Genomic DNA, 27754 nt, shown 5'->3' with positions numbered 1-27754 from the left:
TCTCTCTCTCTAAAATCTGATATCTGTGGCTGTTGTTTTTTTTTGTGCGGAACGGCTATGCCATGCTTTCCTCTCCTTAAACCCAAATCTCTGCTACTCGTTTTTCTCCTTTTTCATCAGTTTTTATTTATTTATTCTCTTTCTTTTCTTTTTTGCTGAATTCTTCTTCTCTTTACTGCATTCACTTCCTTGTTTTTCCTTCTAATCCTCTTTCTCATCTCTCTATGAGAAGAACCCATGTCTTATTCCTTGAAAATGACAATCCTTTATTAAGATTTTCCACACCCACAGATGAAAACAATGCACCCTTCAGCTGTTGCCCAAGAACCCAAAACCCCTTTTGATCTTCTCTCTAGGTTGGGATGCTTTGATTTTGATTCTAGAGGTCTATGGCATATTTCCTCAAATGGGTCTTCTCCAATTCACTTGAATTCATCGTATTTCGGCCGCTTCGAGTCTGTGGTTTTCCAAAAGAAGCAGCCTAAGGTTGTTGCTTCACTTGGGCTGAGTAGAAGTGCTTCTAGGATTCAAAGGTTTTGGAATGAATTCAATAGGTTTGTTAGATTCCACAGTGAGAAGATACCAATTGGGTTTGCGTCGGTTGGGTCCCAGTCAGGGGAGAATCAGGCGGTGGAATACGAGCCGGGTGTTTTGGAGGACAATGGGGTGCATATAAATAGCGTGGGGCCGGAGAGTCCGAAGAAAGTTCTTATCTTGATGAGTGATACTGGGGGCGGCCACAGAGCTTCCGCAGAAGCTATAAAAGCGGCTTTCAATCAAGAATTCGGCGATGACTATCAGGTCTGTTTGATACGTCACTGTGTAATTCATTCGATCTCTCTGTAGTATTCAGTTTTGATTTGGTATAGGTTTCATTTTTCAGTTATCCAAATAGCTGTATTGTTCAGTTTCAGTTTTGGGGTGGGTGTTGTTTTTCAGTTTGATTCGTAGCCATGCCATTGATTTTGATGCATCACTACATTATTCAGTATAGATTAGGGAGTGATTTTTGCTTTTTGAGTTTGTTGCATTAGTAGATTGTCTGGTATAAATCTGGAAGTGGTGTAATTTTTCAGTTCGATTCAACACCTATGTTATTCTGTTTCAGATAAGATGCTTTTTCTATTTGACTCATTACTATGTCATTCAATTTCAATTAGGAGGTGTTATTTTTCCAGTGTGGCAAATCCCTGTATTGTACAGATTCTGTAATCTGGGTGTAATACTCTATCCGATGCATCTCTGCCTTATTCAGTTTAAACTAGGAGGTAGGGCTGCAACTTGGATTTGGGTCAACCTGAACACGATTGATCCAACCTGTATTCAGGTTGGGTCGGGTCGGGGTGTCAAGGTCCTCAGGTCAGTTTGGGTTGGAAAACACCAATCTGATTTGAAATTGGGTTGGGTTCAGGTTGAGCAAATTTGGGTCGGGTTATATTGAGTTGGGAATAATTACATGTATTTGGGTTGGGTTGGGTCGGGCTGGGTTGGGTCAAGTACAAAGGAATTCGGGTTGGGTTTGAATTTAGGTTGGGTTGGGTTGTGAGTTAGGTTCTCTTGAGGTCGGGTTGGGCTCAGGTTGACCCTCAACCTGACCCAACCTGCCTGAGCTGCACCCCTACTAGGAGATGGTGTTATTTTTCAGTTTGATTCATCATTATATTATGCAGTTCTATGTGGCAGTTATTATTCAGTTTGATGTGTCAATATGCATGTGCGATTCAATTATGAAGTGGATGTGGATGTTTTTGCGTGTTGGTATTTTGTGACAGTTGTTGGCTGCTATTTGGCGCAGGTGTTTGTGACAGATTTGTGGTCAGATCACACGCCTTGGCCGTTTAACCAATTGCCACGGAGCTATAACTTCTTGGTGAAACATGGGCCTCTGTGGAAGATGACGTATTATGGAACTGCTCCACGATTGGTGCATCAACCCCATTTCGCTGCGACTTCAACATTTATAGCCCGGTGAGGCTATAATTCTTTCAGTTACATCTGTTGGTGTTGATATTAGTTCCTGAAAGGATTCTTGGGTGTTCTCTTGTCACTATCACTGGATCCATCTGTATTGATGGGTGTTCTTATTAAGTGAACTATGGTGTTTTTGTTTAGGACCTATTTTGGTGTAGCCCAAAATGAGGATGGAACCAGATTCACATCGGCTCACAGACATTTTGTCCAAGTGGAGCTGTTTGGAGCATCCCACGAAACACAGATGGTAGGATGCACTTGGCACTTTGTCTGCAAAATGCACCCAAAAATGAGAATAGAACAGCAATAGATTGGAACTGTTATTGTCACCATTCTCATTCTGTCTGGTGGGTGTCCACTGCCTCCGCATTTTTAGGTACACTCGAACTGGCCCCTAGTTGTATTGAATTGCTATTAATTGGATTAGTCTGTGGTTTAGATGATATCATTGCCAACTGTTCAGGAAATCTGCAAACTTCAAGGTCATTGCACTAAAGATGCACTCTTACCTGACATTACTTTCTGATGAGATAAGCATTTAAGAGTGATACCTAAGTAAGAAACTCTTGCGTAAGAAACTCTTGCTACATTTGAATGCATGACTCATGGGAAGTAGCTCTTGAATTGAAGTAACATAATTGCCGTTGGGTTTGGAACCCGGAGAAGTCAAGAAAGTTTTTGGTTCGATTGCTTTACGAAGCCATCCAGCCATCTCAACCTTGAATGGAAGTGCTCTGACAGAATTCATTAGGTCCTAGAAAGTTCCGCTGAGGATGATCGCTTTTGCCTGGTTGGTGGGCAAAAGCAAGGTCTGCAGGTGTGTGTCAATCTTTGTAAGAGAGACATCTTTCAAAAATAAAAAATAAAAAATTGGAAGAGACATTTTGTTTATAAATAATAGTTGCATTTTGTGTCTTTGGGATGCTGAATTGGTGGATCACCTCTTCATGCATTGCCCTCTCATGAAGAGAATTTGGGAAGGATTTTTCAAGCTATGGATCCCTTGGGTGATGCCATTCTCGATTGATGATTTTCTCTTATGTTGGCACTTGGCATGGGGTTCGTTTTGGATCCGATAGGACAATCTTTGGAGGTTTTCTCTCCCTTCTAGTCTTTGGTCTATTTGGGCCGAGACAAATCATAATGCTTTCAAAATTGTGCCTGCAGGCCAGATGGGGTATTTAGGAAGGAAAATTTGGATGTAACTGAGTGGACCCTGGCTCTTCCTTTGAATCTTTTGTTTTTCTTTATTTTAGGGCATTGATTCTCATCTTTGCCCATTTTCTCATAATAAAGTGAAGTTATCTTTCAAAATAATGATAATTGCAATTGGGAGCCTAGTTAATTAATATGAACGCTATAGTAGGTTAGTAACTACAATTTGATCTTTTCCACTTTATTGAACAAATTATTGCAGTTCAATTAGTTTGTGTATCCAAAACGCAGCCTCTTTTCCTGCAGAAACCCGTATTTGTAACACTATTGCAGTTCAATTAGTTTGTGCATCCAAAACGCAACCTCTTTTCCGGAGGAAACCCATATTTATAACACATCTCATGAGGCTATCTTCTGTTGTACCCTTGAAAGCAAAGCACAATTTTTTCCTAAAAGCATGAGAGCGGGCCTTCAGTTTTTGGTTGAAAAGGCAATATAAGTGCACTTTTGGGTGGCCCATCTAGACCGACGAGGAATCCGTTGCTATTTCTTTTCTTTCTCTGTGTTCCTTATCTGTGAATAAAGGGGCTATGGTGATTAGTGAAGGACCTTTATGAATGCCAGTGCTTTAAGAAGTGAATAGCATGTAGCATAGTGTTCACCCCTCAAAGCGTGATGTGTAAGCTACATGTGTAGTGTAAGTTATATGTTATTTCTAGATTTTCAAATAAGTTTTAATGACATTTGGAGCAACTGAGACACATCCTAAAATAATAGGAAAATTTGAGCAAAGATTAAGTATAAAGATAAAGAAGTAGCAACAAAACTTATTTAATGTTTTTACTTATTCTCTTTTACTAAAATCATCGAAAATATTAACTAATTTCCATTGAAAATAGAAAATGCAACAAATCATTGAAACAATTATTAATTATAATGTTCAATGAAAAATAACTTGGAGTGTAAGCTACATAGTGTGTAGCGTAGGCTACATGTAACTTAAGCTACTTTCATAAGCTACACAGCCAGAAGGCTAAGCCACCCTTTGTAGTTTAAGCTATTCAAAACGCTGGTAAATACTTGGGGGGATCCTCAGTGTGGAATGTTTTGCTTTGTTGAAATCTGGCAAATAAGGAGATACATGCACTTCAAAGAGCTGGTGGGAATCATGAAGGAGGTTTACATTGGTTTGATTGAGAAGGATTGAAAGATTTGGAAGAGCACCTCCGATGGTGGTTTTTTTAAGGGTGTCTTTGGTTCCATGGCTAATGGTTCCGATGAGTGTCCTCCATGTGCTAGCATGTTGGGAATCACATTCCACTGAGAGTGGAGGCTTTTGTTTGGATGGCCGTGGTGAGCAAGGTATTCCGTAACAGTAACAGTGGCCGTGATGGCCACCACTATTACTTTTATGATATGGGCTATAATGACTATTACGCCCTCCGCAACGGCCTTTACAGTCTTTTTTATTTTTATTTTTATTTTTTAAAATTGAAAAAAACCCTGCAAAACCTGTATTTGCCCTGTAATGAACTGTTACGGGGCGGTTACAACCTTTATAGGGGGCATAATGCCAATTACGGGTCATTTTTTCCATAATGGCTATTACGGCCATTACAACCCCGTAATGTGTAATGGTTGCCACTGTTACCTTTACGTAACGGCCGTTCGGCACACCATGATGGTGGGTAAATTTTTGAAAATTGACAAGTGAAGAAACTTCACCTTCCCAAGTGAGTGCTTCATGTGTTAGGAGGAACAATAGATCACTTGTTCCTCCGTTGTATTTTGCAAGAGGTGTGTAATGATTTTTACAATATCTTTGGAATTTTTAGGTTTCTCAATGTTTCCATGGGCAATCTATTTGAAGGTTGCTGGATGGACCTTTCATAGCTAGAGGCAAAATTATTTGGGGAATGGTGTTGTACCCAATAATATGGGGGATGAAATTCATGGTAAGAGAGATGAGGGAGAGGAAAAGACGATTTGAGAGTGCAATCACTTCCTAGTCTCCATGCATAAATTCTTTATAATAAAGAAACCTTAAACAAATATATGGAATGGTACTCTGTAGGAGCACCCATTACAAAACACATACCCACACAATCTCCTACGGTGGGTACTATGGAATGATGGAAATAGCAGTCTTTGACAACAAGATTTTTTCCTTAGAAATTGTTAAAAGAATAATCATTAGTACAGTTCTTGATTGGGCTTTTGCTATATCTGATTCCGAAGGGGCTGTTAGGGTGATTTTTGTCACGTTTGGAAAGTGGATTTTAGTTGTAGTGTCAAGAACAAGAACATCAAGAACACTTAAGCCCTCTAGGGGGTTTCTGAAAGCTTAACCTTGGTGGCTGCCCGATTGGAAGCCTGGACCTTTCAAGGATAGGAGGTTTCATTAGAAACTATAAAGGTGACATTGCTTTGTCATACTCCAAGCAGGGAAGCATGGTCAAGTCAATTGAGGTGGATCTCTTAGCTCTTCAGAATGGCTCAAGAATGTTTACTAACTCTTTCTTGGGGGCCTCAGCAATTGAAGGAGACTTGAGAAAGTTCTAAGCTAGGTATCCTCTTTGGAGTAGGAGCCATGGAAATTAGCTTCACATTGTTCTTTGGCAGGCGATATACATTGCTCTATAACTACCCCTTGACTGGTGCTATCTATGGATTGTGCTAATGCAAGAGGAACAGTGGTTCAAGTTCTGTAAAACTGATTTGCCTGCAGGATCATCTTCAACAAGGAATCTAGTCGATGCCATGATACCCAAATACTTCAAAATGGGTATTCTATTCACATTGTCTCCATGTCCAGTACTTTCATTTTTGTGTGAATGCATATAGCAGATAGTCTGTAGCATAGCGTTCACCCCTTTGAAGCGTCAGGCGTAAGGTACATAGAGTGTAGCGTAAGCTACCCGCTACTTTTAGATTTTTAATCAAGTTTGTGCTTGGTTGAAACAATTTCATGATATTTACCAAATTAGACTGATTAATAATGAAATTTAACAGAATTTCATAATCTTTGGTGCAACCAAATGCAACTAAAGTTAATAGGAATGGGTAATTATTAAATATAAAGGTAAAAAAAGAGCAACGAAACTGAGTTAATACTGTTATTCATGTTTTTTCGCTAAAAGCATTGAAAAGATTAACTAATTTGATGAAAAATAGAAAAATATAATGTTGTAGTGAAAAATAACTTGTAATGTGAGCTATGCAGTGTGTAACATATACAAAATTTTCATGTAGCGTAGGCTACACGCAACATAAGCTATTTTCATGAGCCACATAGTGTTAAGGCTAAGCTACACTATGTAGCATAAGCTACATGCTACATAGAGTAACTATTTAAAACTCTGGTCTTCTGCTTGACCACCGTAGATGGGAAGATTATAGCCCATCCTTCTCTCCACAACTTGTAAAGGCTCATACACCCTTAAGATGATCTTTCACATTGTTCTTGGACTTGTAATATTCATGAATTCTAAATGGCTGTAAAAACAGGAATCGTTGGAGGCATTCAAAAGCTAGTTTTATGCAAAAAATAAAATAAAATAAAATTGCTGCTTTAATGTAATGTTTCCATTTTATCTTTTGGTATCATTTTTGCAGGGAGGTCGCTAAAGGACTGATGAAGTACCAGCCAGACATTATTATCAGTGTACATCCTCTGATGCAACATGTCCCGCTTCGTATCTTGAGGGCAAGAGGTCTTCTAAAGAAGATTGTATTTACCACAGTTGTCACCGATCTAAGCACTTGCCATCCTACATGGTAGAATAGAATAATGTTCTTTCAGTCAATGGCATTAGTTTTATTAGCAGTTAAATATACAATGTTCATTTGAGCCTGTGCTCTATTGAACAAACTATATACGTGGGCTCACCGTTTCATGATCCAAAATTGTTTGTATGGTGAGGCCAATTGTAGATGGACATACCCAAAGATTCCCGATGATCCTAAATTTGCCCCATTGGGCTCACACTAAACAGTGACCATGGGTTGTGATCATCCATTTTCATTGGATGGATATGATCATCTGATAGGGACTGGGCATAGTCCATGACATGATGAGGGTCATCAGATCAACGGCTTCTGTGAGAGAGAGAGAGAGAGAGAGAGAGAGAGAGAGAGAGAGAGAGAGAGTCATCCTCTCAGATGGACCTATTCCTTTTCTTCTTCTTCTTCTTCTTCTTTTAGCTTGCACTGTTTTAGAGTAGTAAACATCTTTCCTGCTTTTGCGTTCACTGTTCAGGTTTCATAAGCTTGTAACAAGATGCTATTGCCCTACAGCCGAGGTGGCAAAAAGGGCAGCCAAAGCTGGACTGCAGCCTTCCCAAATAAAGGTCTATGGTCTTCCGGTGCGGCCTTCTTTTGTTAAACCTGTTCGGCCAAAGGTTAGTTACTTGGATACCATATTGTTGTTTTGTTTTTTTTTTTTTTTCTTAAAATTATTTTAAATATATAGCTTTGATGCTTTTGTCATCTATCATTTTCTATGTTTATGTCCTCTATTGTATGGTTATTAATGCCACTTTTCTTGATTAAATTTCTTGGCATTAATGCGAATAAGAATATTTTCATCTTCTGTAAATAGGATGAATTAAGGAGGGAGTTGGGAATGGATGAGGATCTACCTGCGGTTTTACTGATGGGAGGAGGGGAAGGCATGGGCCCCATTGAGGCTACTGCTCGGGCTCTTGGAAATTTATTATATGATGAGAATCTGGGGGAGCCGATTGGTCAAATCCTTGTAATTTGCGGTCGGAATAAGAAACTTGCCAGTAGATTATCGTCCATCAACTGGAAGATTCCGGTTCAGGTACATGAGCTACCCTTGTATTTGGGCCCAAGATATTTGCTGATTCAGTTTGGTTTGACATTTCTATACTTATTAATGAATCTATGATATTTTCCATCATATGGTGTTGAGAGAGAGAGTTTCCACTAGATAGTGATATGGGGAAATCGTAATCAGTAATCAAAGAAGAATATATGGAACTTCAAGCAAAATTGTTGCAATAACTGATGATTTTCCCAGTTGTTCAATATTCAGAAGTCTATGCAAATAGCATAAAGGACAAAAATTTCCCATCCATAACCCAAGTACATATGGTCCGAAGAAACCCAAGCTCTCTCTTTCAGAATCGTAATCAAGCTTCCCTAGTTGGAAGTGGAAACAATCCTATACTAGCTAGTTTTCCCCGACTTTGGTCCTCTGAATCCTCTAGTTACAAACAAACTCAATAACTAGACTTTGTCCCCAGTACTGAACCTTTGAATCTTTGATAGATGCAAAAGCCCATCCTTGTAGTTCATTGGAGACATTGTGGAGATGATATGGGGATCACGCATATGTCCTTAGGCACTTCGTTTCAGGGGACACTTGTGAAGCTGAAGCGAGGATCTTAGGTAATAGTTGAGAATTTTCCTAAAGAACTTTTCAGGCCCGCTTATTCTTGAAAGTGATTCTGAAAATTTCATTTCATGGGCTGCTTCAGCAAATTCTTAGTATTGGGAACTGAGTTTGTTTCTAATGTGTCCATCTTCTTGTCTCTAGTCCAAACATATTTATGAAGAGATGCAAATGGTATTATTGATGTGTTGAAGGAGTGGGTAAGCTGAGAATTCCTAGGATTGGAAACTGAGTTTGTTTCTGATGAGATCCATTTTCTTGTGTCCAGTCCAAACATATGCATGAAGAGGGGGTAAGCTGAGAGATTCTGTCTCGGAAATACTTTCTATCTGTGATTCTGGGAGTTTGTTTCCAATGAGATCCGTGTTTTTGCCTCTAGTCCAAACATATGAAGAGATACAAATGGTATCATTGATGTGTTGGAGGAGGAGGTAAGCTGAGAGACTGTCTCGCGAATACTCTCTCTCTCTCTCTCTCTCTCTCTCATGGGCTGCTTCGGCAAATTCCTAGGATTGGGAACCGAGTTTGTTTCTAATGAGATCCTTGTTCTTGTCTCTAGTCCAAACATATGCATGAAGAGATGCAAATTGTATCATTGATGTGTTGAAGGAGGGGTTAAGCTGAGAGTGTCTTTGGAACACACACACACACACACACATTCTTGGGAATACTTTTCATCTTTGATGTTTTCTCAATAGATGCCTAGAATAAAAAAAGAAAAAAAGAAAAAGAAAAGGAAATGGGCTTTGCTTGGAATAGGGCTCAAATTTCCCTTATGCTCGATTTAACCAGTGTTATCTTCATGTTTGAAATTGAGTTTGTTTGGAAGTGCAGAAACCCCATTCCCCATTGAGTGGAATGGCGAAAGCCCATCAAACTGGCTCAAAACCACAAAGAGCCAATGGAGCACAATGGCTATTCTACTCAATCCAAATAGTAACTTTCAAACACAGCCTAAGTCTTCTTTAAATAGAAAATCAACTCCTATGTAAACTCAAACTCGAAGGTTTTTGGAGGGGACTGCTAAGATTTGAATGGTTTTGAATGCTTGGTTGCTGAGGGGATAGATTTTGTGTCTCACCCAAAGCAAGCCTAAACTAGATTTTGTGCCTCACCACAAAAAAAGCATAAACTTAAGGAGTCTCACCTCTAAAATTCTATAAGAGTCTCTTTTAATTGAGTTTCTTGTCTTCCATACCCATGGCCTCTATGTAGGCGAATTCAATCGAAGCAAGGATCCAAGGTGAATTAGGATTGTTGCTAAAATTGCTAGAGTTGGTAATAGAAGGAGATAATCTAACCACTAGCTGCCCAATTAAATAAAGCAATAAAATAAGGAAGGGACACATTACTTACTGTTATGAACTTTATGCCTATGGTTCGGATTAAGTCTAAAAACAGGTGTCCGTGATCACATGTAGGGCCCACCAAATGATGTAAACCTTATTTATGGAGACTTGGTCGTAAATATGGGGCCCAGAAAGTGATCAAATCTGACGATCAGGCTGTGCACAGGTTTGAGGGCCTGCTCTTTTTAATTTTGTTGGCTTCCTATTTTGGTGATTGGGCATGTCTTGAATCAGTGACTCATTATGATATCATCATCTGGATTCTGGGGTCTGTTCAACTGCCATTTTTTAGGTACTTCCTCTTCGACTTGTTACACCCCGCAATATTCATGAGTGGGCTCACTTTGGCTCCATCAGATAGCTTTAGATGTATTAAAAATGGCATGTGCTCTTACTTTTACTTGTTACCAAAAAATACTCTGGATATCTTTAGTTCTCATTTTGTACAAGTTGCATAGGGATTGAAGGAACCTCTCAACGTGACTGTGTATGTGTACATCTGCAAAAAAAATCTTTTAGGCTCTGTTTGGATGCACAAGTAAATTGAATTGCGAATGCTTGGTTTAATCAAGAGCAATGTTGTCAAATGGCATAAGAGGTCCCGTGCGATCCGAGGGAGCTGTGTGCTTATATGATGGCATAATCGCATATGAGATCGCACAGCCCTCCAAACATTTTTTTTTGGGAAAAAATAGAAAATGAAAAATTATGTAAAAATACTACAAGTGTAGGGAATTGTTTTTATTTTATTATTTATTTATTTTTTATATAGTTTTGTTAGACTATTAGATGATAACAAGACTATTAGACGATAACAAGTCAACTAACAACTAAAATGAATGCTTGTACTAAAAAATGTGTAAAACATATATATTTTATTGATGTCATTTTAATAAAGAAGAGAGAGAGAGAGAGAGAGAGAGAGAGAGAGAGAGAGAGAGAGTAGCAGAGTAAAAAAGTGGGGAAAGTAGGGATGTGGGAGTGCCTATTTATGTGCAAAAAGTGAAATGAAGAAAAAGAAGTCCCAATTGTCAGAAATCTAATTGTTGGGAGGTTATGCCATTGGCACCTGTTGCCGTACCTCAGTGGTAGACTCTCTGGAGTTTCAACACGAGGTCACGGGTTCGAGCATCCCTTGTGATGCGAGTGCGCGAGAGCGTGTGGGGGTGTGAGTGCGTGAGTGTGTGTAAAAAAAAAGAAGAGGTTATGCCATTGCATACTGCATTCAATGGCATAATTGCATAACCATGCGGTCACATACTTATTTGTGCAACCACATAAGCCCCAATGGCACAATAACCACATTTGCCACCATGGCATATGCGGTCCAGTGGTCCAAAATGGCATATGCAATGGCGTAATCGCTTATGTTAATACTAATCAAGAGGAATTGACAAAAATTATTGATGTTCCCTAGTTTCATAATGAGATAGTAGAACTCAAATTGCAGTAACATACACATTCATTGTGCGGATTCTCACTGTAATTGCTATGGAAGGAAATTGCAATTTGGTTAATACTATTTTATCAGACTAATTGTTGCAGTTCAAATGATTGGTCGTTCCTAGCTGGGTTGTAATTGTTCTTTTATTATTGAGCTTTCCGCTTTTATTAATAAATTGTCTTCTTTCAAATAATAATAATAATTGCAGTTTAAGTAACTGGTGCATCCAAATGTAGCCTTTGGAATTTTCTAGAACTTCCATTAGTTGGATTTTTTTTTTGAAAGGAGACAAGAAGGATATATTAGTTGGAATTTGTATAATAGGATTATTGAACTTCTTAATCTAGGTTATGTTCAATGTTGTCAAAACGCATATGGGGTTCTGTGCGATTGCATATGCCTGTACGCATGTGCGATCACACAATCGCATATGCGGTTGCATATATATATATATATATATATATATATATATATATATATATTATTAATTTTATTTTATTTTTAAACAAAAAATAAGGGGAAAAATTGAAAAAGATGATGTAGAAAAATATAAGAACTTTGGGGAAACTTCCCTAAGTTAATAGATAACTAATATAGTAATTTTACATATATAAAATTAGTTTGTGACTTGTGAGAAAAATGAATGAAGTACATCAAATTCAACATTCAACAATATGGTTAAGTAACAAAACAATCAATGAGCTATTTACCGTACAAATACAAATTCGAAGTTACATCTTAATGTCTATTATTTATACACTATAACACTAATACGACTTACAAGGTACAAGTTACAACTTAGTTACACTACTTACCAGTTCAAATTTGTGTGTGTGTGTGTATAATGTGCCAATAGTTGGCAGATATGCGATCACATATCCTCTCACATTTAGCATATGTGATATGCGATTGCATATGCCATCATGGCATATGTGATATGCATATGGTAATTCACATATGCGAATATGCGGTCGTAATTAACAACACTGGTTGTGTTCAATACTTGCATAAGTATTAGCAAGCTTTGCATCTAGTAAATGCATGGTATTACTTCTATATCAAACTTAGTTTTCCAAACAATATTTTCCCTTCTTTTTTATTTAGATTCGTCATCATTTTAGGATTCCTCCCACTAATTTGGTGTCATCTTTTAAATGGTAGATTGGAAAAAGTTATACGGTTGTCTTCCCATTAGAGATCAACTTCCTCTTTTATTGGGGCTCTGGGGACCGTCAATGGCAAAGGCTCATACTAACACCACTCACATGCTAGCTCAGGTCCACCTGGTAATTTTTCCCCTAGCCAAATTATTACACACAAGCTTGAAAGAACAAGCAAACATGCATCATGAGAATGGTCTTCAGACTTGGCAACCCATTCCCACTCGTTTGGGTCCAAGGAGTAGTGGCTCACCAAAGTCGTACTTGGGGTGTCGAATCGAATGTAGGGCTGCAACTTGGATTTAGGTCAACCCAAACCTGACTGACCCAACCCGAATTTGGGTTGGGTTGGGTTGTTAGGGTCCTTGGTTTGTATTAGGGTTGGCAAACTCCAACTAGATTTAAATCAGGTTGGGTATGGGTTGAGTGAATTCGAGTCGGGTTAGGTCGGATTCAGAATAATCATATGTATTTGGGTTAGGTGTCTGGTCAATTTACGGTTGAGTATGGAGGAATTCAGCTTGGGTTCATTGAAAACCTCGGGTTGTAATTCGGGTCAGGTCAGTTTGCGGGTTGGGTCCTCTTAAGGTCAGATTAGGGTCAGGTTGACCCTCAACCCAACCCGATCCACCCGAGTTGCACCTCTAATTGAACTGATTTTGACCGAGTCTGAGGTGTCAATCTATGGTCATGAGGGGTAGTTGCTGGGCATAAACATGAATGGTCATGCGTGAGTGGTTGGTGCCGCAAAATCACGGGGCCCCACCATTAGATTCTCACCAACACTACTCACATGCTATACTCCATGCACCTTAGCACATATTTTCGACACAACATTTACTGTCCTCTTCAGTTTAGATTTATTGTGGAGCTCCTTTTCACATCAATGTACTTGGAACTTTCAATCTCCTTATGGAAGAATTCGTACTTTGAATTTTCAGGTGAAGGGATTCGTTACTAAAATGGAAGAATGCATGGGTGCATGTGATTGCATTATAACAAAGGTAAGTTTCTCATGAAGGTGTTGATAACTTTTAGTGCGTCAGCATGTATAGTTTATCATGCAAGGTGAATTGACATTTGCAGGCGGGGCCTGGGACTATTGCAGAAGCCATGATCCGGGGCCTTCCTATAATTCTTAATGACTACATTGCCGGGCAGGTATGATTGGTTTCTGCAGTTGTATTTTTGTCAGTTATGTTTAGTTAAGAGCTAGGTTTAAACTCCGGTGGTAGACTCTCAGGAGTTTCAACACCTGGTTGAGGGTTCGAGTACCCATTGGTGGTGAAATTCCACTACGGCGTGCGTGTGTGGTGGTTTGTGTGCGTGTGTTAAAATAATATAAAAAAGAAAAAAAAGAAAAAAATAAGAGAGCTAGGTTTAAACACTCAAGATCTGTCTTGGTTGAAATGTTGCACCTGGAATGCTGGGATCTTTCAATCTGACAGACTGCTGGGGCACCCCCAGCTGCAGTGGGGCCCATCAGATCAATGGTCTGGATCACCGAACTACGGGCCCACTTCTATGGAGTCAATGCCTTGAGACACTGTTCATGTCTGATGCATCACCTGCTGTTTGAGTAAAAAACAATAGATTTATATGAGAATGATCCCAAAGTGTAGGCAGGCTTTGAGCTGTTTGGGCCCCACCATGATGTATGAACCCTGTATGCACCAAAAATCATGCCAATCTAGAACTCAGGTGGGCCACGCCATAGGGAAGAATGTGAAATTGTGCCTAAAACCTCTATATCCATGTGATGTGGCCTACCCAAGTTTTGGGAGGTCCATCCTAGTGGGGAGCGTCTGATGTATGGGTTGGATGGCATGTACAAACCACCGTGGGCCCTACAGACATTCTAGAAGATTTTAATGGGTGGGTGTCACCTCCTGACTGTTCCATGTGGGGCGGCCCACCTGATTTTTGGATTGGACTGATTTTTTGGGCTCTAGGTCAAACTTTTGAGGGTGCACCTGATGGCTGGGGTTGTTATGCATGCAACACGGTGGGCCCCATCCTACTTGACACCAAGTTATGGTAGTGTCAATGCTACAGGATGATTCCTTTTTTATTAAAATCACCCATACATGCTAATGTCACGCTATGTGTGAGTGTAAGGTCGCTCACAAGGTATTTCCGTAATGGTAACGGTGGTCATAACGGCCACTACCATTACCTTTATGATATGGGGTGTAACAGCCGTTACAGGGGCATAACAACCATTATGGTCTCTCTCTCTCTCTCTCTCTCTCTCTCTCTCTCTCTTTTATTATTATTTTTTAAAATTGAAAGAAAAACCCGAAAACCTGTATTGGCTCCACAATGGACCCATTACGGCCTTTTAGGGGGGCGTTACGGATGCCGTAATGGCCTTTATAGGTCATTTTTTTTCATAACGGCCGTTATGACCTTTATGACCTCGTAATGTGTAACGGCGGCATGTAACGGCCTTTACGGCACACCATGGTTGCTCATCTAGTGGCCTGCGATATTATGTCCCACGGTCCAAAATCAAGCTCTAGTCATCACCCAGGCCACATGTATAAAAAAGTGTGGTTCAGAGAGGTTGGCCAAAGAAACAACAGTGCACTCATTGTATACTTCTGGCCCACCTGCTGCCAGATCAGCCTGATTTTCGGGCCTTGCAGCGGGACCCACCTTTAGAATTGCACAGATCTTGCACACATGCTGCTGGAAGAGTGAAATTTCAAAATCCCATCCTCACCACTGCAGCCATCACAGCGTTCATCCGATGACATGTTCTCATTATTGTGATTTACGTCTGTTACAGGAAGTTGGTAATGTCCCCTACGTGGTGGAAAATGGATGCGGGAAGTTCTCAAAGTCTCCGAAAGAGATAGCAAACATCGTCGCTCAATGGTTTGGTCCGAAATCCGATGAGCTCAAAGTCATGTCTCAGAATGCACTGAAGCATGCCCGACCGGATGCAGTTTTTAAAATCGTTCATGATCTTCATGAACTGGTGAGACAAAGAAGCGTTCTTTTACCCCAATATTCTTGTACAACTTAAACCCATGGCTCACCAACTACGGGCCGAGCTTTTGCTTAAATGTTCCGAGCAATAGGCATTTTGAGGTACGGTTATTTTTTTCTGTCCCCGTCTTTCTTCCATTGAAATAACGAATACAACCCATTTCAGTAATTTCAGACATGAATCCAAGGAAGTTACATCAGACATTCACAGCAGCACAGGAGAAGTTGAGATCTGGCCATAGGCCGTCACTAAGGGCACTACAAGATCTCCACTATATGCAGTATACATATGTGCCAATCAGGGACCCCCAAATCATGGGCTTGATTGTGGATGGATCTTAGCCCAGAGATCATACCAATGGGTGGATCCTGACCATTTAGTTGGAGACCGGTGTTGAATGGATGGTTTGAATTTAGGTGAGATTTTGGGATTCTCAAGCTACATTTCACCCTCAATAGGCCTGAAGCTTGCTTTTTTTTGCGTTGTTTAACACACTCATACCCACACCACATAGGTATTTGATCCCATTATCTCAGTGTTGAAACAGAGTCTGTCCACTACCGAACCATGGAGCTGGACCTGACCCGAACCTAGTTCATGCCATGTTACGGTGGGATGGCTAGATGACAATGTCATGCCCAAATCCCAAGTCAGGGAGGAGCATTTTAACGGACATGATGGATCTCCTTGATGCCTGTCATTTTGGGGTACATGAAAATGGAAACAGTGGGAGCATGGATTTAAATATTGGCATGAAAACGGAAACACAGTCGAGGTGGGAGCATGGATGATACTCGCCGTTTATCGGTTGTGACCAATATTATAAATTAATACTTATTATGTATGAAAGAAAAATCACGGGAAAAAAATATTAAAAAATACATATATATATATATATATATATATATATATATTTTTTTTATTTAAGCCTAAAACAAAATATTAATGTCATTTAGCAATACACAAGTATTTTTAATTGAAAAAAAAAACAAATATATACAAAGATAACAATATAAAATATTATTTCAATATTCTTTTACTTATGAAAATTTCACACTGATATCATATTATTATTATTATTATTATTATTCACACACTCACGCCCACACACCACAATGGGTACTGGAACCATGACCTCTGTGTTGCAACTCTTGTGAGGCTACCACAAGCATCACACACCACAATGGGTACTGGAACCGTGACCTCTGTGTTGAAACTCTTGTGAGTCTACCACAAGCACACGAGATTTCAAATGCCTTTAATCTGCTAGCCAGACAATCTTAATTACCAGAGTAATCAAACCATCCTGTGAGAATGTCCTACACTCGACTGGTTGGGTGTGGGGTCCACTGTTGTTTGTTGAGCATACAGTCCATCCAGTGGGGCCGTTGGATGCCACATGCAGGGTCACTGATTGTGATGGACGGGTCAGATGCCATATACCGCACGAGTGGTAGCATCGAGGTCATTGACAATAGCTCTTGATAAGTTGGGTCTGGCCCATTCCCTGAAAAGAAGATTTTATGGGACCCGGTCGATCACATTCTTTACTTCTGTCTCTAACAACTAAGAAATCGTAGCCGTTGATACATATGTGCTAAGAATTATGCACTTGTAAGACCATCAATTGAAATTAGACTGCGAATGCCCAATTTGGATTTTGTTGGATTTTTATTTTTTAAAAGATTGATTTGATTTTTTAATTGGGTTATTAGCGGACCATATGTAGAATAAAAGCATACACATAGGCTAGGCCGGGGTAGGCACTGTCCGGTTAAAATAACATAAGCCCAAGCCCCATCTAGAAATTGGTCGGCAACACGTGCTGGGCCCATTTTCAGCCCATGGGGCAAGTCTAAATTCGAGTTGAGCTGCCGGTCCAACAGATCTTTTGCCACCCTTAGGAGTAGAGCCGGGCATTGAGTCGAGTCGGACTTGATCCGGTTTTGAAATAGGCCTGACCCAAACTTGATCTGACTCGATATTGAGTCTAGCATGCTTGACTCGATCCGAGTTTGGTTTGGTCTGGACCGATTTGGACTGAGTCTGATCCGGTCAGAAGTACCGGGTCGGATTTAGAGATGAGGGAGGGAGGAAGTGGAGAGGAGAGAGAGGAGGAGGAGGAGGAGAGTGATGGTGGTGGGTGGTTGCCGGGCTTGGAAGAGGGAGGGAGGGTGATGGTGGTGGGTGGTTGCTAGGCTTGGAAGAGGAGGATGAGGGAGGGAGAGAGAGAGAGGTTAGGATCGGGTCAGGGTAGGGTTAGAGAGTCGGGTTTTAGATCGAGTCGAGTTTAACCGGATCAAGTTTCAGGTCGAGTTGGGGTGAGTTACTGGGTAACTTGAACTCAACTCAACTCAGTTTGAGTTCGGATTGGGCGAAGCTTACTTGGTTCGGACCGACTCACCCATTCGGTTCGGGTCGAATTTGATTTGAATGAGTCGGACGAGTCGAGTTAGCCCGATCGAGTCGTCTCGTGCCCACCTCTACTTAGGAGTCTACCACTAGGCCAGGCCCTTGGATCTAGTATTTCAGATCAAGCCCAGACCGAAGTGGACCAGCCCAGCCTAGCCCATTGGCAACCCCAACCCTTATACTCCGTAAATAATCGTGAATTAAAATGGCGCCACCATCACTGGGTCGTTTTCTCCATATTGAACTGAATGGATTGTGATTCAGTTAAATTGAGCATCCAAACGCTCCCTCAAAATATCCATTTTCTAATATAAAAAATCTGTCCCAAGAAAAATGGCTACCCAAAAATGAGCCGTTGTTGATCGTGTTTTTCTCCATGTCGGTACCTTTGGGATGATCCTAACCGTATAATGGTTGGTTCCGATTGTTTGATCGGGAATCCACAATCACTACAAAAGTCTCTGACCGAACGGTTAGAATTGTTCGATCAGCAGATTTTAAGGCATGTCCCATTCACAACAGGCCCCCTCTGATGAATGATCAGGATCTCGTACACGTGCTAACAGGCCTCCTATCATATACACGCGCTTCTCGGACGCGGATTGCGTCCTGAGCCGCTCGTCTCTAGTTGGGAACGGGCAGGAGCTTTGAGTGGTCACCCTGATGTATGGGGCTAATCCACACCGTCCATTCATTTTTTATTTATTATTTTAGAACCCAAAAATAAGGCAGATCCAAGGCTCGAGTGGTCTACACAATGGGGATTAAACTCTTACCGTTGAAAACTTATTAAGGGCCACAGAAGTTTTGGATGGAGCTGATATTAGTGTTTTCTCTTCGTCCAGGTCTATGTAACTTTATGAATAAGTTGGATGGAAGATAAACATCAGGGGGGGCCCTAGAAAAGTTTCAACGGTGAGAATCATTATCACCTCTGCTTCCTATGGTGTGGTCCACTTGACCATTGGATCTGCCTCATTTTTGGGTTCATAATCTAAAATGATATAGAAAAATGGATGGACGGTGTGGATAAGCCTCATACATCACGGTGGCCACTCAAAGCTCCTGCCCGATCCCAGTTGGAGACGGGCGGGTAAGACGCAATCCGCGTCCGGTATATACCGGACGTACGATAGGCCCAATTGCAAATAGGGCACACAATAAAAACCAGTGCCATTGGGAAAATACGTTTGTTTGATTGCCATTATGTTTGCCACATGGCCCCATATCCTCGGTAACCCCCAATTAACGGTCCAGATGATCCTCAAAACTCCAAAGTTATCGTCAGCTGTATATTCGGGCCACCATCGGTGATCACAACCGTCCAGATGACATGACTGTTATGAATATCCGACTGTTAAATAATCACACCAATCAGGCAACCGCAACCTTTGAAGCGGATTGACTAGTGTACCTCACACCAGCTCTTAAGCTGCTGTATTGACGTCAGCAAGTTGTGGGTCTGATCACGAGGTATGTGTTATATCCAAACTGGCCATCCATTTTTCCAGCTCGTCTTAAGTCTTGAGATGAAAAAAAGACAGATCTAACTATCAAGTGGACCACACTGCAAAAAGCAGCAGGGGATTGCCTACCATTGAAACCTTTTTTGGGGTCACTGAAGTTTTGGATTAATATGAAATTTGTTTTTCCTCTTAACTCAGATCTTTGTGTCCTTATGAGCAGATTGGTGAAAAATAAACGTTATGGTGGCCCTACGAGTTTTTTAATGGTGAAAATCATTATCTCTGCTACTATTTCTGGTGTCGTTCAGGTGACTTTTGATATAATTCATTTTTTGGATAATGCTCTAAAATGATCTCTAAAAATAGATGAACAATGAAGATATAATAAATACATCACTTTGGAGACTATGTAACTTTGATCTCCTTTGAACCGTTCATATAACTCGGAGCTCGAGGAGCGTCTGTGCTCGTCCTCGCACGACACGTACCTACAGCAGCTATATAGCTGGTGTGTGGTACACAAACCAATCCGCTTCCTAAACTCCGGAAAGGGAAAATCTTTGATTCTCTGGCAGACTGTAATGAATGATACGCAGGCACTCGGATATTGCATGTGTGGTATACAAGTAATTGAAATTAAACCCGCGGAATTGTGGGCCCAAAGTGTGTTAGAATATTTGGTTGAATTAAATAGACTATTAAAAATCGAGAACCAAAAAAGGAAAATAAAATTTTGAGAAAGAAGAACTTATTGAATTGAGTCGAGGCGTGACTGAGTCACTCGGCTTGAAATCGAATTTGCTCCCCTTGGACAGTGTCCCAAGTGCAACAGGTTTCCAGAGCAATCGACCTCCAGGATACAACGACTATGACCCGGTCCCAGCGGTGCACTCACTGTACACGGGCTCGAACCACTTGCAGTTTAATCCGAAAGTGCTGAGTTGACTCAGCGATGAACTCAGTAAAATTCTTAAAATTGTATCAGAGAGAGTTTTGTAAGAGAGATAATAATTTTGTATGTTAAAACTGGAATCGGTAGTCTTTATATAGACTCCGAAGTGGTGCATACGCACCCTTTACAAAAGGTTAGGTCCGTTGGGTTTAAACCCAACAGGGGTGACCAACCGGAAGGGACATATCTCTCTGGTTTAAAACGAAAAAGCGCAAATGCGAGTACACTCCCACATATACAGTCCTGCGAGTACCCATACACACACCCACGCGAGTACACACACACCGCACCCGCACCCGCGCCCGCGCCCACGCCCACGCCCACGCCCAGCCCAGCCCGTCCTGTCCCGTCCTGTCCCGTCGCATCGCGCACGCGCACACGGACACGGACTCGGACTCGGTTCGGCTCGGCTCGGCTCGGCGCACGCGCGCGCGTGTGGTCAATAGCATAGATTAGAGCTATTGGCATAGCCCCCCACAGGACCAAATTCACATGCCCCCTGAAAGGGGCTCAAGCCCTAGGCAAAAAGACTATCTTATATACAAGATAGTTTACAACGTCAAATCCGATGTGGGACAAAATCCACAACTCAAAAGTACTACAACTTTTCAAAAATGGAGGAAAATCACCGAAAATTTGAAAATTCAAATTTAATACTATTTTAAAACAAAATACAACAATCCCCCACATGTTTTAAAATAAAACTCTTTCGGATTAAAGCGTAATAGTTGTGCAATTGTGCTGGTGTCACCATAGACTTGAACCAATATTAGAGTAAGCAAGACAGGTCTACAGGAATCAGGTGACACTATAGTCTTGAACCTGAATCCTTTTAATGTAGATCGCAAGTACATGCTACTCACACAACTCTTCATCTGCAAGTGATTCTGCGGTTCGGTGCGTTTCGGCCATACACCATTACCTGGATTTCATGAGTGCTCTAGAGAATTCGCCTAGATTCTCATAAGAAGCGGCCTCCACCTCCACACCCATATAGGTGAATTCCATCAAGTGTATGCAGCAACTGTATACACCACCAAATATATGGCTATTGATTCATTAAGAGTTCTAACAATTCATCCTTCTGCGTTGCTGCTCGCACTGTACACCATAGAAGGGGCTCATACAACTCAGTGCAATCGTTTACCTCGTGTCTTGTTGTTTACCCATTGAACCTATCTCATGGGATCTCCACTTGTATAGGTTGGGTTGCCCACACTGGCAGCTCATATATTAGGCTTAGCTCCATTCCCTTCGATGTATCATTGACTAACGTTTTAGATAGTCCTTTGGTCAGAGGATCTGCTAGATTCTTTTCTGACCTCACAAAGTCAATAGATATGACTCCATCACGCAACATATGTTTCACTATATTGTGTCTGAGTCTAATATGCCTTCTCTTTCCATTATATATTTTACTCTTTGCTTTCACTATTAAGACCCTGATTGTTGTAATTCTAGTTACAGGAGAGTATGTATCAAAGTAATCTATTCCTTCTTTTTGTTTAAAGCATTTCGCTACCAACCTAGCCTTAAACTTATCAATAGTCTCATCTGGTTTTAGTTTCTTTCTAAACACCCATTTACAACCTATTGGTTTATTTCTAGGTGGTAGGTCTATAATTTTTCAAGTGTTATTAGATATAATAGATTTTAACTCATCATTTATTATTTCCTTCCAAAAGGTTGCATCTGGAGAGTTAATTGCTTCTATATAGGTTGTAGGATCATCTTCTACTAAGAAAGTGAAAAAACCATCTCCTAAGTTAGTTTCTCTTCTAATCCTAGTACTTTTTCTTGGTTGTATTTCTTCTACTGCTTTCTCGTAAGCATTTTTACTAGTAGACGCAACATCTGATTCATTGACTTCCTCTATTCCTATAGATTTAGATTTCATAGGAAATACGTTCTCAAAGAATTCTGCATCCCTAGCTTCTATAATTGTATTAGGATTTAGAATATTATCCTTAGTTTTTAAAACTAAAAATCTATAGGCCGCACTGTTTTGTGCGTAACCTATAAAAACACAGTCAGTCGTTTTAGGACCTAACTTTCTTTTCTTAGTTTCAGGTAATCCTACTTTAGCAAGACACCCCCACACTTTAATATATTTGTAACTAGGAACATGATTCTTCCAAAGTTCATATGGTGTTTGTTCAGAAGATTTAGAAGGAATCCTATTTAGAATATATCAAGCAGATAGAATTGCTTCTCCCCACATATTTGAGGGTAAGCCTGAACTATTTAACATAGCATTCATCATCTCTTTTAAAGTTCTATTCTTACGTTCTGCTATTCCATTTTGTTCTGGTGTATAAGGAGCTGTAGTTTCATGAACTATTCCATTCTTTTCACATAATTCTCTAAATTGAGAAGATTCATATTCACCTCCTCTATCTGTTCTAAGTCTTTTAATTTTTATATTTAACTGATTTTCAACTTCAAGTTTGTATTTAGAAAAAAACATGTAAAACTTTATCTTTGTTTCTTAATAAATAGACTTTAGTGAACCTAGAGTAATCATCTACAAAAGTTATGTAATATCTTTTTCCACCTCTAGACATATGATTTCTAAAATCACCTAAGTTACTGTGTATTAACTCTAATAGAACAGATAATCTTTCTATTTGCTTAAAGGGTTTTCTAATGAATTTTGATTCGATACATGTTTCACATTTGTCAAATTCTTCATTAGATATATTAGGTAATAAACCTAATCTTTTCATTTTCTTTAAAGATGTTATATTCACATGACCTAATCTACTGTGCCGTAGATAAAAAGGTTCAACGATATAAACAGAACTGAATGTCTTCTCATTATTATCATTGGATACATTTATAATGAATAAACCATCGCTACAGTACCCCTTACCAACAAAAGTTCCATTCTTAGTCATTACAAGCTTATCTGAATCAAATACTAACTTAACACCAGCCTTATTGAGGAGTGAACCAGAGACCAAGTTTCTTCTAATGTCAGGCACATGTAAGACATTATTCAGCATTAGAGTCTTTCCAGAAGTGAGTTTCAGAAGTACTTTCCCTTTCCCTACAACTGGAGACATTCTATCATTACCCATGAACACCTGTTCATCATCTCCTGATACTTGGTAGGAGGTAAACATGCTACGATCCTTGCACATGTGCCTAGTTGCACCAGTGTCTAGCACCCACTCCAAGTTGTTTACAAGGAAGACTTCTGACACCACAACTACTATCATGTCAGATTCATTGCCTGTTTCTGTAAGATTAGTTTGCCGCTTATCTTTGTTTTTCTTAAGCCTGTAGGTTTTGACATGATGCCCAGGCTTTCCACAGTTGTAACAGTTTCCTTTTTTCTTGAATTGATTATTTGCATTCTTCTTTTTAAGCCTGCATTCATTTGCATAATGTCCAGGTTTGCCACAGTTATGACAGTTGCCCTTTTTCTTATTATTTGCCCGACTTGATTCCACAAGATTCACCTTTGAATCTATCTCATTTTTATTTTCTTTTTGGTCTCTGATTCTATTGGCCTCCTCTATTCGTATGTGTACGATAGTGGTTTCCAAAGAAACACCGTTCTTTTTATGTTTCATTCTATTCTTATATTCTTTTCAGGAGGGCGGTACTTTTTCTATTAGTGCTCCTGAAAGAAACACTTCATCCAACTTAATTTCTTCTGTCGATAGTTCGTGAACTAGACTTTGAAAATCGTGAATCTGATTTGTGACAGGTATATCGTCTGTCATTTCATAATGAAGGAAATTATCAATTGCATGTTTCTTAGCGCCTGTATTTTCTAATATGTATTTCTTTTCCAAAGCAGTCCATATGTCTTTAGCAGACACGTAAGAAGCATACACGTCATAAAGTTCGTTGGATAAAGAGTTTAGAATATAATTTTTACAATTATTTTCATCTGTTACTTCAGTTTGATTTGCTGGATCTATAGTAAATGATTTAGATAAAATGTATGAAACTTTCAGGGTGGTCAGAGCGAACATCAGTTTCTGTTTCCACCGTTTAAATGATTGTCCAGCGAACGGTTCGATTTTGGCTAACTCAGTAGAAGCATTTACTGTTACTGTAGCCATAGTCTATATAATTCAACAAAATTTGATTTCAAGATTGTTAGAATATTTGGTTGAATTAAATAGACTATTAAAAATCGAGAACCAAAAAAGGAAAATAAAATTTTGAGAAAGAAGAACTTATTGAATTGAGTCGAGGCGTGACTGAGTCACTCGGCTTGAAATTGAATTTGCTCCCCTTGGACAGCGTCCCAAGTGCAACAGGTTTCCAGAGCATTCGACCTCCAGGATACAACGACTATGACCCGGTCTCAGCGGTGCACTCACTGTACACGGGCTCGAACCACTTGCAGTTTAATCCGAAAGTGCTGAGTTGACTCAGCGATGAACTCAGTAAAATTCTTAAAATTGTATCAGAGAGAGTTTTGTAAGAGAGATAATAATTTCGTATGTTAAAACTGGAATCGGTAGTCTTTATATAGACTCCAAAGTGGTGCATAAGCACCCTTTATAAAAGGTTAGGTCCGTTGGGTTTAAACCCAACAGGGGCGACCAACCGGAAGGGACGCATCTCTCTAGTTTAAAACGAAAAAGCGCAAATGCGAGTACACTCCCACATATACAGTCCTGCAAGTACCCATACACACACCCATGCGAGTACACACACACCGCACCCTCACCGGTGCCCGCGCCCACGCCCAGCCCAGCCCTTCCTATCCCGTCCCTAAAGTCTCGCGAGTACCCATACACACAAACCCACGCGAGTACACCCGCACCCAACTCAGCCCGTCGCGCACGCGAACACAGACTCAACGCGCGCGCGTGTGTGGTCAATGACATAGATTAGAGCTATTGGCATAGCCCCCCCAAGACCAAATTCACATGCCCCTTGAAAGGGGCTCAACCCTAGGCAAAAAGACTATCTTATATACAAGATAGTTTACAATATCAAATCCGATGTGAGACAAAATCCACAACTCAAAAGTACTACAACTTTTCAAAAATGGAGGGAAATCACCGAAAATTTGAAAATTCAAATTTAATACTATTTTAAAACAAAATACAACAAAGTGTAGATGTATCATGAACGAAAAAATAAATTTGTTTGGATATCTGAGTATCCGATTGAAGGATAATTATTGGACTGTTAAAATAAAAGTATCTAACGGTATTATTTCAACAAACAAGTGTCCACGAATCAGACGATGGGATCATTCAAATATTATGATTTTGGGATCGTGACTTAAAGACAATGGTTTCTGTAATTTAGCCACGAGTACAATTGCTATGTGCCTGAGTATTAAACCTCACAAACAGCCCGAGTATCAAACAACTCCCCAATGCAAAATGCTTACTTATTTATTTACCTACGTACACACCCTCACGCGGTCACACCTAGGGCTGCACATCGAACTGGTAGAACTGTGGAATCGGACCGGAATCGACCAGACGGTCCGATTTAGTCCGGTTCTATAGTGCACCGTTTTGGTTCCGGTTCTAAAAATCAAAGAACCGATTACATCGGTTCGGTTCTTGGTTTGGGGGTATCTAGAACCGAACCGAATCAAACTGTGAACAGATCCATAGAACCAAACCGTGGATCTGAACTGTGAAACCAAACCTGGAACTGAACTTGGAACTGAACCATAAACCCTTTGATTATTTCTATATTTGACTCATGATTTATGGTTTACACCATTTGATTGTTTCCATAAATGTATTTTAGCACACTTTATACAATATCTAAACCATTCATCAAATGGATCACAACATGAATGGACATGGGCAATATTATAAAAGAAAACATGCAATTGGGCTGGATTATAAAAAGCCCAGAACCATGGAACCGAACCAGTTTTAACGGTCCGGTTCCGGCTCGGTTCTAAGGTGCTAACGGTCCGGTTCGGGTTCCAAATATCCTAGAACCATTGGGAACAGTTTAGTTCCAGTTTCACCCTAAAACCGGACCGGACCGACCCATGTGCACCCCTAGTCACACCCACACACACCATAATGGGTACTTGAATCCAATGTAAAATGCTTTTTCTAGTTTTAATTTTCAACCATTCATTCGCAGAGCTGGTGTGGGGCCCACCATACCATAAGTGGGACTTTCACGTCGTAGTAACCCAACCCGAAAGCGGATTGTGTAGTGAGTAAACTACGTGGAGCCCACCATGAATGTATGTGTCTTATTCATGACATACATCCATTTTTCCTAGGGTATTATACCAAAATTAATTTGTATCAAGAGCTCAAGTGGATCACACCACAGGAAATAGTAGGAATAATGATATCTATCGCTGAAATCTTTTTAGGGCTCACAGTGATGTTTATTTCTCATTTAATTTGTAATCACACAATTTCCTTTGGTATGGTCCACTTTGGCTTTAGTTATGCTTCATTTTTAAACTCAGACACTAGAATAGTCAGTAAAATGGATGGAAATGGGATAATGGCATGGATAAAATATATAAATCAAGGTGGTTCCATGGAGTTTACTTAAAAGGTTTAGGTCTAGTAAATTACTCGATTAACCCTACACAAGAATTAATCTACGTATACTCCCCTTGGAGACCTACACAAAGACTTACATGTTCACATGTGTTAGGGCTTACACAGTTATGCATATACACTTGTCCATAGCTCACACATAGACTTATAAGCTTGGATCTCAAACTCTCATTTGATTCTATATAAGGACAAACCATGTACATGCCCTCTAGTAGCCGACATAAGGACTCGCTCAAATCTATACAAGAAATGAGTTAAAAATAGGCTTTAAATAAAACTCTTACTAATTTGATAAATCCCTTTATAGCGCCTGTCTTGAGATGCTTTTCTATTTTGAATTGGCTTCTCTTTAAGTCCTACTATTTTTAAAATAGTTTTTTCTTCAACTCCAGGATCACCAACCTTGCAATTGATCTATGTACAAGAAATCTATTTCTCAATGGACACACAGGTTGCCTACTATGTTGTCAGTGGCCAATAGCTACTGAACAGTGGTATGATTTAGGTGTTTTATCCACATTGTTCATCCATTTTCGACATTATATTAGGTCAAGAGCTCACAAAATTCATGTAGACTATATCATAGGAAACAATGATGATTGAATGTTCACCGTTAAAATTTCTTAAGAGGCCATGACAGTTTTAGACAAGGCTAGTATTTATGTTTTCTCTTCATCCAAGTCTCATGGGAAATAAATATCACAATAGTTCTTAGGAAGTTTTTAATGGTAGGCATTTAATCATCACTATTTTCTTGTAGTGTGGTGTACTTGAGATTAGTTTCTATTTCAGTTTGTGGGCTCCCTGTAATAACCTGAAAAGATAGATGAAAAGCTTAGATAAAACACATCTATCATTATAGGGCCCGCAGGGAACTGTGCGGTAGCCACCGTCCTAATGGGAG

At 40.0% G+C, this 27754-nt stretch overlaps 1 protein-coding gene across 2 annotated transcripts; it reads left to right on the top strand.

The window, feature by feature from the left end:
• Nucleotides 1–9: 9 nt before the first annotated feature.
• Nucleotides 10–15610, top strand: LOC131217073 (monogalactosyldiacylglycerol synthase, chloroplastic). 2 transcript variants are annotated; one of them, XM_058211816.1, is made up of 8 exons: nucleotides 11–801; nucleotides 1796–1968; nucleotides 6742–6903; nucleotides 7385–7526; nucleotides 7727–7951; nucleotides 13440–13502; nucleotides 13585–13659; nucleotides 15290–15610. In XM_058211816.1, the coding sequence occupies exons 1-8, from the start codon at nucleotides 292–294 to the stop codon at nucleotides 15527–15529; spliced, it is 1590 nt and encodes a 529-aa protein (XP_058067799.1). In that variant the 5' UTR covers nucleotides 11–291; the 3' UTR covers nucleotides 15530–15610. The 2 variants fall into 2 exon arrangements, with proteins under 2 accessions (XP_058067800.1, XP_058067799.1); XM_058211817.1 differs by lacking the exon at nucleotides 6742–6903 and having other exon boundaries at nucleotides 10–801.
• The last annotated feature ends 12144 nt before the right edge of the window (nucleotides 15611–27754 follow it).

The sequence above is a fragment of the Magnolia sinica genome, chromosome 10 (genome assembly GCF_029962835.1).
Source record: "Magnolia sinica isolate HGM2019 chromosome 10, MsV1, whole genome shotgun sequence".
NCBI classification, from domain to species: domain Eukaryota; kingdom Viridiplantae; phylum Streptophyta; class Magnoliopsida; order Magnoliales; family Magnoliaceae; genus Magnolia; species Magnolia sinica.
Note: the sequence above shows the minus strand (reverse complement) of the source record. Positions and strands in the feature narration are given on the sequence as shown.